Below are 16,454 nucleotides of genomic sequence, written 5' to 3'. Positions count from 1 at the left end.
TAGTCATGTACATTTATTAGCAATAGCCATTATAGTCATGTACATTTTGCTTACTTCACAAAATTGTAATTTGACATGGTTACACTGCCTTGGAAATCTTTCTTCCAAGGATTCCATTCATAAATGTGCTTGTAAAGAAGCAGCAGCTGAAGCAATATAAAATACATTAAGAAAATACCTCAATGTTTCTTTCTTGAAGTAACCCAAGGAATTGTTAATAAACCCAATAAATGAAAGTAAACTTATTTTTAAAAAAAATACACGGACACACACAAAACACAAACGATAATAAAACCTAATTAAAAGCCGGATGTCTTCCTTCTGAATAAGACATATTTTTTAAAAATCGTGATGGCTGCATTTAGGACCTATAATCCAATTTAAAAAAGTAGATTTAATTATATTTAAACATTAAATACCTTTACCCTTAGAATAAAACACTACTGAAATTAAAATTTTACTTGTAAGAAAAACAGAAAGCTCACCAAATGAGACTTGCTGCTGATTAGACAGAGATGAAAGGAAAAAGGTCTTAGTTTACAAAGTGTCAATCACTGGTATAAACCAAATTTACATCCTGTTTATGAGGTTTCCAATTAATGAATGTATGCTTTGTCAAATTCATCTCTTTTACATCTATCTTCCTAACAACATCATATACTTCTCTGACCTTGAACACCTGGCTTCTTGGAGTTTTATTCCCATTGTAGCCCATATCGATTCCATTACTGGGAGAGGATGGACCAATTCGAAAGACATGACAAAATATCCTCACAATCCTTAAAAGGCTCTTCATTTGAGCATCATAATTACTAGATATGCTGAAAATAAAAATTAAAATATGAACAGATTAGATGGAATAAAACAAATTACATCTTAAAATACTGATTTTAAAACATTTTCATTACATTTACCATCTGTTTCATAATTTAACGAGTAAAATTTCTTTCCTGCCATGATATGGGATGGAATGTTTTGTTTACCAGGAAGTTAGCAAATGTACATTATTTGGATTGCATGTGAATGATTTATTTACTTTTAAGTAACTAGAATATAACCAATGATCAAAGCATAAAATATGAAGAAAATCACCAGTATAGAACAGTATATTTATAAATTAAACTAATTCTTTAGAACTCTGAGAACATTTCACTGAGAACCAATAGTAGGAATGTTGATTATGATCTTAGGCCAACCCACAACTGAATTGTAGAGGCTGAACTCTACTATTCTATCCATAACCCCATTTTCCCTAACTCATCCCAGAATAGTAACCAATTGTTCACATACAGAACATGTACAAATTGAATAATCTTAAAGTTACTATCTGTATCAGGGTGGTTCTCCATATTATGGGTTGTCTTATGACTGTATATAAATAAGGGAAATACATCCTACTATGAAAAAGACTGATCCAATTAATACTAAACCGTATTAAATATAATATAAACTTTCTTTGACTAATCAAAAAGCTCTTCAAAATCCCAGTGCCTGGGGATTGTTCATCATCATCATGAATATCAATCATTACTCTTCCACAGAGAAACTGTAGGAGTTAGGGTAAATGTGTATTGAATCTAATGATAGATCTTAAAAAAAAACTTGTTGTTGTTTTTCAGGGGTGGTTTTATTTTGAAACCTCCAACATCAGTTATCTTGTATTACAATGGTTACACAAAAGCAGAGTAAAGAGTTGCAATGACATTTGGGCAGAATGATATGACTGCCTTTGCATAAGTTTAATAATCAAAGCTTACTCTATCTTCCTCAGTTCATTAAAATCTTCCTCTATGGTATTTTTAGGTATCCTCTAACACGAAAAACAATAATGATTAGTTATGTGGAAATAGCAAATGCCTATTGTAAGTATTCAGATATGATAAGTGAAAAATCAGAGAGTATTTTCTATTCTGGTGACAACTGAACCAAAATTTCCTGACATTTTTACTTCAACATTCATGTTGTTTTCTCATTCTAAAAATTATTAAATTGTTAAAAACAATACATAAAAACTAGCTATCAGTTACAAGTGTTAGTAAAATACAGTAACTATTGCTATCCATACTGTATTTGACTGGGATAGCTACAACACATTAGCAAAACTTTTTCTTTGTTTTACTAACTTTGAATCAAATGTGTATAGAATCATTAGTTTAACTCACACTGATTTTTACATATTTGCCTTTACAAAGTTGTTTTTAATTCTATATCATAAGATTGTTGAGACTGACAAAAGAGAAATGCAGTATGGTTGAAACTATTTCCTTCTTTTATTGTGTTGCAGCTATTGGAAAAGTTAACTCCAATGACTCTCAAATTCTTCTATGAGAAAGATGTGAATTTAATTTTCCTCTGTGAAATTACCATATATATAAATATTTGTTTTAAGTACCTGATTTAGGGAACTTCATGAGTTACCTTAAGGTAAGAAGTATTCTCTTATACAATGGAGTCTGAACATCATCAATTATTAATATAGTCTAATAGTCTAATATAAGATTATTAGACTATATTAATATTACTTTACCCAGTTTAAACTTCTTCCAATTAAGTCACTGATCTAAAAAATGTCATTTTTCACTTTCCAACCAGTGAAATATCTCTTTCATATTATACGAAAAGATCATAAAATCCAAACTTCATCACAAACTGCTCCAGCTCATCACAAAATGATAATTTCTTCCCAAGCCACCAGGTCTCAAAATAAAAGTTTAAAAATTAGTTTCCTAATTCAAAGCCCTGTCAATGTACTTACCTTTGTTAATATAAGATTATACTTTCATTCAGTATCTTACTTAGCAAATAGCTGTGAATTCTCTTTTCATTTGCACATTGGTAACTATCTTTACCTTCAATCATAAATATATAGAAAGCAAGATGACTCACTTATTTAGTGAAACACAACACTATGTGCAAAAGGGCCCTCAGTAAATATTTATTATCTTCAGCAAATATGCCTAGAATCACTTAGACAAAAAGGCTAACCATTTTTCCGAAAGTATGCTAAATAACACCTCAATTGCCGCTAATTAATATGTATTTGAATTATTTTCTTAACTAAAATATCTATTAAAATAAGTGGCCAAAATTACATCACATTGTGGGTTAAGAAACATAAAATGATTGACAAATGAACAAAAGGAAGACAACCTGCAAAAGTACCATTAAACTAAATTGGCAGGGGGGAATGATTTGTATTTGAGGTCCTCTTAACAATCTACTTCGGTAGCTGTGAGATAACAGAAAAATATATATGTTTTCTGCCCCCAGCCCTTTTCCTGGCACAGAGCTCCTAAAAACCCTGTAATTTCTGAAGTGATAAGTGCACTAGGAGCACCTTCTGTTCTCATATTGGGTCTCTGACCCTGGTTCCTGACACAGAGCTCCTAAATCCCTTGGAATTCCTGGGTGATAGCAGTAGCTTTTATTCTAATGAGGCAACTCTTAGTGGGCTTTTGGATGGGGGCTGGTCACCAGAAAGACCAAGCAATGATTAGAGACTTGGAATTTTCAGCCTTATCCCCCATTATCCAGAGAAGGGCTAGAAATGGAGTTAATGATCAACACACCCATGTGATGAAACCTCCATATAAAAAACAAAAATATGGGGGGTTCAGGGAGCTTCCAAGTTGACGAACACATCCACAAACAGGGAGAGTGACATTCCCCAACTCTACGGGGACAGAAGCTCCTGTACTATGGACCCTCTCAGACCTCATCCTATGTATCTATTCATCTGGTTGTTCATCAATATCCTTTATCATATTCTTTAAAAAACTGGTAAACAAAAGTAAGTGTTTCCCTGAATTCTGTGACCTGCTCTAGGAAATAACTGAATCCAAAGGGGAGGAGGTCATGAAAACCTCTGATCTGTAGTCAGGTAACAAAAGTTGTGGGTAATCTGGGGATCCACTAATTCCAAGTGGCATCTGTGGTGGGGGACAGTCTCCTAGAACTGAGCCCTTAACCTGTGGGATCTAATGCCATCTCTAGGCAGAATTGAGGTAACTGTAGGACACCCGGCTGGTGTTAAAGGATTGCTTGGTGTGGGGAATAAAAACTCCCACCTCTGGTTTCCAAAGTATTGTGGGTGTGGTAGTAGTGTGAGAGTAAATGAGTGTGGATGTGGTAGTAGTGTGAGAGTAAAGGAGAAACGCAGCAGGAAGACTAGGTTTTGCTAAGATGGTACCAATACAGTAAATTCTAACACAATACTAATAACCAATACTGGTTACCAATCCCAACAAAGAGATGTTTACAGACCAAATTGGCCATAATAACATACTCTATAAGACATATGAAAGGTATCATTGTAAATGGTGAGGCAGTAAGTCTAGCAAGGTAATTTTAAAACTTGTTCTGGCATGGATCCCTCTTTCCTACCCTGTTTCTCCTGTACCACTAATATCGCTGTCATTTTTAAGAGCTAAATTGGAGCCCAGGATCTGCTCTTTATCAATTAGTAAGGATGTAAATCCTGGTTCTTCTAGCCTAGCAAATCATTGAACTTCAATTTTCTTATATATAAAATGGAGATAATATCTAAATCACAAAGTCACTGTGAGGTTTAAAGGAAATAATGTATCTGAATGTTCTTTAGCTTATTAGAACCTGCTTAAGTACGTATTAAAGGTGAACTTAAAAACAGAGAAACATAAATGCTTTCTGATTATTAGGAAGAGCAGAAAATAGGGCAGAGATTTAAGTAGAAAAAACAAGTTTTCTAATGTAGGAAAACAGGTTAAGGTATTATGAGGAATTTAAAAAAGAACCATCATTATCACCAGCATCATCATCATCTCTACTACATGCCAGACATAATGGTTGGCACTAGGCTTACAGAACCTTATCATTTCATTCTTACAACAATTCATTAAGATATTTACTATCATTTTCCAAGAAGGAAATAAAATCCTTACTAGACTGTAAATTAAGTGTAGGGTGAGATCTTGTCTGTTTTACTCACTGTTATCTAGCAGATGGCCTAGTGGATAGCAGGCACTCAAAAATATGTATTGGATAGATGGATGGATGATGAAAGGAAACTCCGAAAAGTTACTTGCTGGGGTCACACAGTAAATGGTGATGTCTGGATTAAATCTGAGTCTAGCTGACTCCAGAGCCCATGCTTTTTACTCAGTATGTCTTAGAAAGTCCTCATCATATAAATGGATTAACAGAAATGGCTAATAAAAGGAGAGCATTATGTAAAGCTGGAATTCAATGAATCTTATAGACAAAGTTTAAAGTAGCCTCAAAAGTAGAAAGAGAATAATAGAAAAATTAGCAAATGGCATACTGAGTAGGACTGCTGAAGAAAGACTTAACAGCTAAAAAGACACAAGAAAGTAATCTTGGACCATGAAGTGTAAGGGGCCTTCTAAGCAAACAGTACAGAGTGTGATTCTGGTCTGAAGTATATGAAAAGTACGAAGGAAGACAGGAATAAAGGGCTAACATAATGGACTTGACAGCTGATTTACAGAAGCAGCATACAGTTGGGAGGAACAAAGTCCAGTTCCACATACAGAGGTGAGAGAAGACCACGACCTATTCTAATACTGTCAATGTATTAAAAGTTGACATGAAAAGAAAACTATTGGGTTAGCCAAAAATTTCATTTGGGTTTTTCCAGCTTACGGAAAAATCCAAACGAACTTTTTGGCAAACCCAATCAAAGGAAGAAAGCATCCATAACAGAAGTAGGCCAAATTTAAGCTAAGAAATAACACATTAACCATTTTTAAATGGCTGTTTACTCCTAACTGGGGTGACTAACCACATACAAACAAGCGGAGGTACAGGAAAATATATAAAGGCACTAACTTCATGGACTTAGTGATGAGCCATTAAAAGCACAGATTTGCAAAAAAACAAAGAACTGAACTGAGCGGGACAGTTCAGGGAGAAAACTTTATAAAGAAGCATGAGGGTATAATACTGCAAGGCTGAACAGTAGCCTATACCCAGTTTTGTAAATTACTGATCAAGATTCCTAAACTACGTTCTTGATTCTTTTTTATGAACATTTTACTTACATGACTAGTCTAAGCAATCATTTTCTAAAATTCTAGACACATAAGTCCAAATCCACTTAAGTAAGTCTCTATTTTTAGTCTCTTTAGACAGGCTGAAGTCTCCTCGGGAATAACTGATTGCCCTGATCCTTTAAAACAAAACAAACAGTGATAACTCAACAAATGTTTAGAACATCTTAACACTGACAAAAGACATCAACAAAATAATCAACAAAATACACTATTCCCAGAAAAGCCTAAAAAGTGACGAAGCTGACAGATATTGCTGCCTACCGATTTGCTTATATTGTGAAACACTTACCTCAGCAACTTATGACCATTTGTTGTGGCAACTTCAGCAAGGCTTGTTAGAATCTTTAAATACTGGTTCTCACTTTGCTGAGATAAATGCTCCAGAACTTGCCGTAACTAATTTTTTTACAAATAAAAAAATGTGATTACATAATAATCCACTAAACTTTGTCAAGAAATTAAGTACCTATTAGTTTAGTAAGTATCCCAAAGCTCAATTAGCTGAAACCAAGTCCTTTACAGTTATTTGGTCTTGCATAAAATCAAAAGCTTATAGAGAGATAAGATGACATACAGTATTTGTTCAAAATCACCCAGTGAAAAAGTATAAACAGAGAGAACAGAAATCACCAAGTTTATTTATGGAAAATTAATTCCAAACTTCTAAAAATGTAAGAAAAAAACTCTGTAATTATTCAAAGAGTAGAACTATTAACAAATACAGAGCTCAGTAAACTAGTGATTACTAATTGTAACATGATATTCCTCCTTAGATTCTTTTCCTGTACCTATGGGAAATATTCTAATTATCTTAAGGAGAGATCAAAGGCACAGAGGACAGAAGACTCATAGCGCCAAATATTAGCATAAAGTTTATTAATTCTTATATAATTCATACTTAACCTATAATGCAGATAAGCCAATTCAAATTACTTAAATATTTATAATAATAAAATCAATAAACACATTTGTAAGATGCCATATACACCAAACATGAACAAAGCTTGTTCAGGGGCTTCCCTGGTGGTGCAGTGGTTAAGAATCCTCCTGCCAGGGGCACTGGTTCAAGCCCTGGTCCGTGAAGATCCCACATGCCACGGAGCAACTAAGCCCATGTGCCGCAACTACTGAACCTGAGCTCTAGAGCCCGTGAGCCACAACTACTGAGCCTGCATGCCACAACTACTGAAGCCCACATGCCTAGAGCTTGTGGTCCACAACAAGAGAAGCCACCACAATGAGAAGCCTGTGCACCATACCAAAGAGTAGCCCCCGCTCGCCACAACTAGAGAAAGCCCACATGCAGCAACGAAGACCCAATGCAGCCAAAAATAAATTAATTAATTAAAAAAAAAAAAAAAGCCTGTTCATTTAATAGCTACCAGCACAATTACATTACCATGTTTTCTCGGAGATCTTCATTCTGTGTCATTTGAATAATTGTCTGGAAAAGCCTAGGGTGATACTGAATTAATACTTCACAAGTCTCTCCATATCCACCCTAAAAACAAGATTTAAAATTATCTAGGTTTAAAAACAAAACTCCTAAAGGAAAACATTTCTTCTATATATAAGTCTGACACCAAACACGTGGGATTTCCACACCAACCAATTCTCCAATTCTCTGTGGATACCGATTGGGTGTCCAATTTAATTCAATTATCATGCTAAATGCCTAGAGTTAGGGCAGACCACACAGTAGGGTTCCGTCCCACAAGAGTGCCCCCCACTTCAAAAGCCAATCACAAGTCCAGGTCACCCATACTTCTGACTAACCAGCTGTACGTAAGGAACTCCCTCGACCTCCTCCTCAGGTTTGATAATTTGCTAGAACAGCTCACAGAACTCAGGGAAACACTTTATTTACCATTACCTGTTTATTATAAAGGCTACAACTCAGGAACAGGCAAATGGAAAAGATGCATAGGGTAAAGTGTGTGGGAAGGGGCACAGAGCTTCCATGCCCTCACTGGGCATGCCACCCTCCCAGCACTTTGATGTGTTCACCAACCCAGAAGCTCTCTGAGAACCACACTGTTTAGGGTTTTTATGAAAGTTCCATTACACAGGCCTGAATGACTAAACTCAGTCTCTAGCCCCTGACTCCTCCCCGGGGGTGGGGGAGGAAATTGCCTTCTAATTACATGGTTGGCTCACCTGTCAACCAGCCCTGTTCCTGAAGCTACCTAGGGCCTTTCAGCCACCGCTCATCTCATTAATATACAAAAAGACATGCTTATCACTCTGGAGATTCCAAGGGTCTTAGAAGCTCTTGTGTTAGGAACTGGGATAAAGACCAATATATATTTCTTATACTATCACAGTTCCTTTTAAAGATCATATTCTTAACAGAATAAAAATCTTTGCACCCATCCTCTCATTTGAGGAAAAAAAGTGATCTTGTCGGTTTCTCTTACAAAGTAAGGGACTAAGAATATACGTGAACAGCGTACCTGCACACATAAATCCAAAGGGCTTACTCCATTTTTATCTGGCAGATATTTGGCTCCTCGCAACAGAAGAATCTGTGCTGTGTCTCTCTGACCATGACTGTACAGAAACAAAGTTTAAACATATAATCTTTTTAATTTTAAGTCTTTCTCTATAAATTATGGACAGTTAGCATCAATCAACAGAGGATTAATAATCTTAAAAAATTGAGAGGAAGATCTGAACTACAACCTCAACCGTTAGAAAAACTTCCCAACGTTAAGTCATACTTTTTACAATGTAGATAAGAAACTGGCCTACTGAATCTTAGAATTGAACTTGGGACACATTACCTACAATAAATCATAATATTTTGGGATAAGTTGCTGGTACTCAGGCTTATGCTTTATTTTTTTCTTCCAATCTTTTCCTTCTCAACTCTAGCCTGACCACCTCCCTACACATACATCCAAGTCTCCAGACTTCTTAGTCCAAAAGAACCTCAATACTCAAAACAAAAGTACATTTTATGACACTTTAATATGTGGTAAAAAAATAAAAACAAAGGAAGGAGAAAAGACAAATATCAAAATGAGTAAATGGGGGGGATTCATTAGCCAAAAATACTAACTAACTGCCAACCTTCATTTTATCCACCCACTCAGTTTGGCTTCTGCTGACAGCTATTCAATCTGACATGGAATGAACAACTCTCATCCACATGCCGCATTCTCTCTAATTGTTCTTTCAAGTAGGTTTAACAACCACTCTTTAAGCTAGGAGGAAGCTGCTTTGGGGGTAATAATAACTAGACTCTACATTTCGTTATTAAATGAGCTAATCTGATCCTAGACAGACAATAAATAATAAATTTATAATGCAGGGACATTAAAGTTTAAAGCTAATTTTACAAAATGCCCAAGGAAGTCATACAGTTTGGAAGAGTATCTCATCAAAGAATTTTATTTTGTAAATTGATACAGCCACTATGGAGAACAGTATGGAGGTTCCTTAAAAAACTAAAAATAGAACTACCACAGCAATCCCACTACTGGGCATATACCTAGAGAAAACCATAATGCAAAACGACACATGTACCCCAATGTTCATTGCAGCACTATTTACAATAGCCAGGACATGGAAGCAACCTAAATGTCCATCAACAGAAGAATGGATAAAGAAGATGTGGTATGTATATACAATGGAATATTACTCAGCCATAAAAAGGAATGAAATTGGGTCATTTGCAGAGACGTGGATGGACCTAGAGACTGACATACAGAGTGAAGTAAGTCAGAAAGAAAAACAAATATCGTATATTAACGCATATATGTAGAATCTAGAGAAATGGTGTAGATGATCTTATTTGCAAAGCAGAAATAGAGACACAGACATAGAGAACAAACGTATGGACACCAAGGTGGGGAAGCAGGGAGGTGGGATGAATTGAGAGATTGGGAGTGACATAATACACTATTGATACTGTGTATAAAATAGATAACTAATGAGAACCTACTGTATAGCTCAGGGAACTCTACTCAATGCTCTGTGGTGACCTACATGGGAAGGAAATCCAAAAAAGAGGGGATATATGTACACGTATAGCTGATTCATTTTGCTATACAGTAGAAACTAACACAACGTTGTAAAGCAAATACATTCCAGTAAAAATTAATTTAAGAAAAAGAATTTTATTTTGTAGATGAAAAAAATTACTATTCAAGCACAAGTGAAACTAGAACTCAGATCTCTGGTCTTCTAGACCAATACTCTTCCCACAGTACCATTACCTAAAAAGGTATGTTATTTCACAAAGACTACACAGATTCCTCAGAAACTTAAAACAAACAAATAAAAACAACCTATTCTTTCTTTTCCACAAAATGACGCTGCATAAAGTATAATTGGACTTAATTTAAAAAAACAGGATCATACTAGGAAGCTGGTGGCAGGCATTAGGTATATCACTCTCTTGATACTTTACTGTAATACTGATTACCTTCCTTAATACAAATATCGACAGACGAAAACTAACTTAAGAACAATATCTAATTTACTCCAGAAAAAGCAGAAAATCAAGAAAGCAAGTACATCAGCAATCCCTCCAAAAGCAACAGTAACTAATTTTACTAGTCTACATTAAGAAAATTCTTCATCAATCATCATTTGTCATTTGTCAGCTGGGCATGCTGGCCAACACATTATATATTACAGCTAATAGGAATTACTTTATAATTAACACTGTTCTATTCTGTATAATACCTAAGTGAAAAGAAACTAACTTGAGCTTAATTTATTTAAGGAGTCAGTGATTTCTTTCCGAGGACCCAAGGTTCTGAGAAACCCAGATTTGCAAAGCTATTCTGCTCAACTTTAATGACATTTCTTTTACAGTTATTATCTGTGTTAGATGTGTTTAATCTTTCCAACTAAACTATAAACTTCTTGACAATACCCTTGTTCTATAACACCAAGCATGGCTTATAACATGTACTCAATATACTTGTTGAGTTGAGGGCTTTAATTTTAGATACCATTCATCTGACAAGTAAGCATTAAATAAGGTACTAAGCTACACAAAAATAACAAAAAGACCCAAATCGTTATTTAGGATTAATTTTGTACCACATATAGCAACAAGAATAATTAATATCAAGAAAAAAATACCACTATGACATCTTTAGAAAGCTGGAGTAATTTCTAAAACTACATTAAAATCTCATCTGTGAACAGGTGGCATTTCATTTCAAAAATAAATTAAAAGAAATGATTGCTAATAATATATAAAATCTGCATAACTTCATTAGGGGCTCAAGTGCCCCATGTGTAATATTGCAAAAGGTAAAGATTATCCTGTTACAGACTGCTCAAAGTGTCGCATGAAAGACTTTTCAGTTCAAATAACTGCAAAAATTTGCTCAATGAATAAGTATTCTTTACAATTGAACTTATTTTTTTTATATTGATTGAGATAATACTCCCTTCAAGGAAATGCCAGTGTATTTTCTGGAAACTAAGAAGTTGGCAAAGATTTAACTAATAAGAAACGTGCAGTGCTTCTAAAGCACTTAGAACTGATTTCTCAAGCACTTTCAAGTCTCCTAACTTCAGGCTTTGCAGTGATACAATTTGAAAATTTGGCTAACAGTGCATATGTACTATATATATAACAACATTTTTTGGAGCTGCTTATGAAACAAAGAGGCCATATTTTCTAATGGTCCTTTTCTATTCTAAAAGTTTGCAATTTTGAATCTATGGACTGTTTCACGTGGCTACTTTGTGAGTTTCCTAATTGAAAGGAGTTGCTTAGCAGTAGCTGCAAACTATGTTCAGAATCTTACCTGTTTCTCACTTTATTACAGACCTCCAAAATTCCATAAAAATCTCACTAATTTACTGTATCTTTATAACCCCAGCTAAACCTTGCTTTCCTTTACAGAATAAAAGTTTTCTGCAGATACAGAAAATATTTGAAAATCATTATACATCCAAACCTTTATTTGAGGAACCCAGTTAAGGGAATGGGAAGTATTATGACGAATATAAAACCAATCTAATCATTTAAGGACCTGAAGCATTTGCAGATACCACATAAAAGTCCTGAAAACAAAGGCACCTGAATGGGCGGGGGGGGGTCAATATATGTGTGCCTATAGTCCACATGAAAGAAAGCTAGTGAATTAGAATGTCTTGTACAAAATACCTAGAGAGGAAAAGTGGCTGGGAAATAGTTCCTGTCATAATTTTAGGTCAAAATCAATCTGAAATGACTCACTCACAGAAGCATTACTTTATTAAATAGTGCTCAGAATTAGAACAGAATACAAAGGAAAAAAGAAAAGGCCTGCCTGTATGATGGGATAAGAGTCAAATTTCTTAGAAAACCATGCATTGCAATGAAATTGAAAGAGGACAATACAACTTTGCGCTCACTGGGTGTGGAAAAGTGTACTAGAGCTTAGTGAGCACCTACCAACTACTAAGTATAAAATCCTCTGCAGGATGCTTTATATAAGCCACCTCATTTAATTATCACTGTAGTCCCACAAGGCAGATATCAGCATTTCCACTTTACAAAGAAACAAAGCTTCAGAGGTCAAGAAACTTGACTAAAGTTGCATAGCTTTGGGGATGGGATTTGAACCCTGCCTCCTATATATTTCAATACAGTTTCGATTTAAAGAAACAGTTTTAGCAGTTAATCACTGAATTAGACATATGACATATCTAGTAACATCCCTCAACAATAAAAATTTACATTAAGTTCAGCTTTATATCTTAGAGCCCTGTAACTTGTCTGCAGGATCAACTTGTTCTATTTCTCACATTCCTTTCCCTTTCATTTATCAGAGACAATACATTGGGAATAATTTATAATTTTTAATGTATACCTCTATCTAGATATCATGAATATAATTAGAAGTCTGCCTATAAAATGAACCATGTTCCATATTTATCATCCTGCAACAATGAAGAATTTATATTCTAGTTTCAATTTTAATCATATTTGCTTAGCCATCTCCGTTCAAAGAGAGCTAATGTTTGCTAGATAAAAACTTAATGATGGCTATACAGTACTAGCAGAAAGTACTTCTAAAAAATTCTTTTACCATAACCCTATGCTCAGACTAACTATACAAATATCACAGTTATGTGAACACTAATATATACCTATATTTTACCAGTATACATGGCATTATTTTATATATTTTTATATATTTTTCAAAAACGTAACTATAGTGATTCACTCATTCAAAAACATTTACTAAGCATCTAAGCACAAAGCACTATACTACACATGGAATATAAAGTGATGAATAAAACAAAATTCTTGCTTTCATTGGGCTTTCAGTCTAGCAGGGGAGACACACTATAAACAAGTACATAAACACTATAAAGTACAAAGTGCTACAAAAGAAATGATCATGATACTGTGATAGGAAATATGGGGAGAGGCCTACCTAGATTGATCAGGAATTCTTTCCTAAAAAGTAACAGTGAAGCACTGACATGGAGGCAGCCACATAAAAACCCTACGGAAGAAGGTTTCAGGCAAAATAAATAGAACATAGAAAAGCCTGCTGGAAAGAGTCTGATGTATTGGGGGAACTCAAAGAGAACCAACGTGGCCGAAGCACAGTGAGCTAAGCAGGGTCAGACCATGCAGGTCACATGGAAGAAGGCAGAGTTTGGATTTCATTGGAAATGCAACAAAGAGGCACTGAAAAGTTTAAAAACAAGGTTTAAGCACAAAGTGACAACAGCCAGTTCATTTTTTAGAAGGTCACTTTGGCTTCTGAGGAAAGAACAGAAGGGAGGGAAACAACAGAGGAATCTGGAAGACCAGTTAAGAGACTACTGCAGTATTTTAGACAAGAAGTAAAAAATTTAAGGTGGTTTAGTGAGGTGGAGAGCAGTAATGAGATTCAGAATGTATTCAGAAAGTGGAATTTACAGAACTTACTAATATATTCCAAGTTGAGGGTCAGAGAGAGAGACAGAAATAAAAAATAATGACCTAGTTTCTGGTTTACACAACTGAGAAGATAAGGGTTCCAATGACTGAGATGAGAAAAACTGGAGGAAAGGTTTGAAAAGGAAATCAGAAGCTATATTTTGGACATGCTAATATCTGAGATTCCATGAGACTTGCAAGTGATGATGTATATCAGGTCGATGGACATTCAAATCTGAAGCTTCAAAGAAACGTCTGATCTAAAGATAACCCCTCAAGACAGGATATGATTTCAGGGAATCAAACAATGATATTATTCATAAATTCAGGACACTAAAAAAGGAATTTGTGTTCTAGCCAAGCAATCAAATTGTAAGTATAACATAAGAAAAAGCCTGGATTCAGGTAAGATCGAGAAGTCTAGAGGTCCAAAAGTCCTTGTATTGTAATTCAAGGCTGTTCAATGATGATTTGAATCAGTCAGACCAAAGCAACATCAGAGACCCTAGAGAAAAGCTAAACGAGAAGAAAAGCAGATCTTTCATTTTAAACAAAGCTCCAGGGAATTCCCTGGCAGTCCAGTGGTTAGGACTCAGCACTTTTCAATGTCAGGGCCCAGGTTTGACCCCTGGTCAGGGAACTAAAATCCCACAAGCCACATGGTGAGGCCAAAAAAAATAATAAAAATTAAACATAAAACAAGGGCTTCCCTGGTGGCGCAGTGGTTGAGAGTCCGCCTGCCAATGCAGGGGACACGGGTTCATGCCCCGGTCCGGGAGGATCCCGTGTGCCGCGGAGCGGCGGGGCCCATGAACCATGGCCGCTGAGCCTGTGCGTCCGGAGCCTGTGCTCCGCAACGGGAGAGGCCACAACAGTGAGAGGCCCGCATATGGCAAAAAAAAAAAAAAAAAAAACATAAAACAAAGCTCCAGTAAAATGACATAAAACAGGAAAAAGGATAAGAAAAGAGGAGCTTTCTGGAGAGCTTTATATCTAAAATAGAGCCTAAATAAATACTACAATTCCTGTAATCTAAACCAAAAAGAAAAATCAAGTGTATTGTGAACTGCTCCTAATTGCAACTAAATTTACATAACATATTATGGGGGCGGGCCGGGTATGTGTACAATTATTACACTGTTAGCTCCTTAAGGACTGGGGTTTATTTATTACTGTATCACTAATGCCTATAATAATGCATGGCACACAGTGAATGCTAACTAAATGCTTATTACATGAATGAATCAATGAACAAAACATATGCTTTAGGAAAATGAACCAGAAAAAAAGAAAATGAATCAGGAAAGAGTATTAAAAACAACTTAATGCATAACTCAATATCTAACAAGAATGATTCAAGAAACTTTTTAAAGTTACAAATACAGAGAAAGCAAAGACATGGCTCTGAACTAAGGCATACTTCAATAGCTTATCCCATTGGAACTAACTTGATAAAGAAAACTATGAAAGTTACTGGATTATTGGTATGTCTTTTTTATTACTAAGTAATTCTAAAATCTAAGTAATCAAGTAACTCAAAAGCTCCCACTTACAATATATAAAAACACTGGCAATATAAAACACTTTTCATCATGCAGTTAAGTAACAGAACCATAATGCTATATACTTCATCTTAAAAGGGAGCATAGTATTTCTAGGAAAGGAGGAGTTTTAGAAAATACACACAAATGTTTGTGTTTGGAAATATAGCAGATTCAACATTCTTTAATGAGAGCATCTGGCAATATAAATTATCATACCTGCAAGCAAAGTACAATGGAGTGGCTCCTGATACATTCGGCCTGTTAATATCAGCACCACTGTCTAGCAAGCATTGCACTGTCTGGGGGAAAAAGAAACAAAAGTAAAGCCAGAGAAGTTGAACAAAGACACAGTTATCACAATTTTAGTCCATATAAGGAAAGTTCTCACCACAACCTGAAGCTTTAAAAAAGAAAGAATAGGAACATGCCAATTATGACGGCTGAACAAATTCCACTTTTTGGTAAGCTCTGAGCCTCAGACGCTACACAGTATATGTGGAATTATCAATGTAATGTAAATTGTGTTAACCTGGGAAGGTTCTAGAAAACCACTGACATGTGTAGTAGCTACCAAAGGACTTGAAATGTGGCTAGTACAACTGAGAAACAGAATTTTAAATTTTATTTTATTATAATTAAGTTTAAATAGCCACATGTGGCAGCACTGGACAGTGCTGCTCTAGATTTCTGAATTTCATTACAAACCAGAGTTTTTTGCCTCTAAAAACAAAAAGTTGGTACCAGAGCTCTTTCTCCAAATTCAAAGAGGATAATTATTAAAGTACAAAATATTAAAAAGCTAAGAAGTCCTTTTGCTACTGACAGTCACCAATACTGACTTAGTTTCTCTGATTGTCCCCTAAGCTCTACTTCTGCAATCATTTGATGTGTACTAAGGGAAGATAAGTTAATATAAAATTTTAAAAATAAATATCTTATGATTTGGGCTTCCCTGGTGGCGCAGTGGTTGAG

General features: G+C 35.2%; 1 protein-coding gene across 4 annotated transcripts in view; it reads right to left on the bottom strand.

Moving 5' to 3' along the window:
* The window catches only part of HACE1 (HECT domain and ankyrin repeat containing E3 ubiquitin protein ligase 1), a 94,531-nt gene that overhangs the window by 46,635 nt on the left and 31,442 nt on the right, over window positions 1–16,454 (bottom strand). For 3 of the 4 annotated variants that reach the window (XM_027089657.1, XM_027089650.1, XM_027089644.1), the window contains exons 7-11: window positions 15,699–15,781; window positions 8,504–8,600; window positions 7,450–7,551; window positions 6,340–6,446; window positions 671–821 (exon numbers count right to left, since the gene is read on the bottom strand). In XM_027089657.1, coding sequence (XP_026945458.1) covers window positions 671–821; window positions 6,340–6,446; window positions 7,450–7,551; window positions 8,504–8,600; window positions 15,699–15,781 — 540 coding nt within the window. The remainder of the gene's footprint in view (window positions 1–670; window positions 822–6,339; window positions 6,447–7,449; window positions 7,552–8,503; window positions 8,601–15,698; window positions 15,782–16,454) is intronic. The other variant, XM_027089668.1, reaches the window with a different exon arrangement.

The sequence above is a fragment of the Aethalodelphis obliquidens genome, unplaced genomic scaffold, assembly GCF_003676395.1.
Source record: "Aethalodelphis obliquidens isolate GAN/ISIS:26980383/991018 unplaced genomic scaffold, ASM367639v1 scaffold3, whole genome shotgun sequence".
Classification (NCBI taxonomy): domain Eukaryota; kingdom Metazoa; phylum Chordata; class Mammalia; order Artiodactyla; family Delphinidae; genus Aethalodelphis; species Aethalodelphis obliquidens.
The sequence above is the reverse complement of the archived record's forward strand: the minus strand, read 5'-3'. Positions and strand labels throughout refer to the sequence as shown.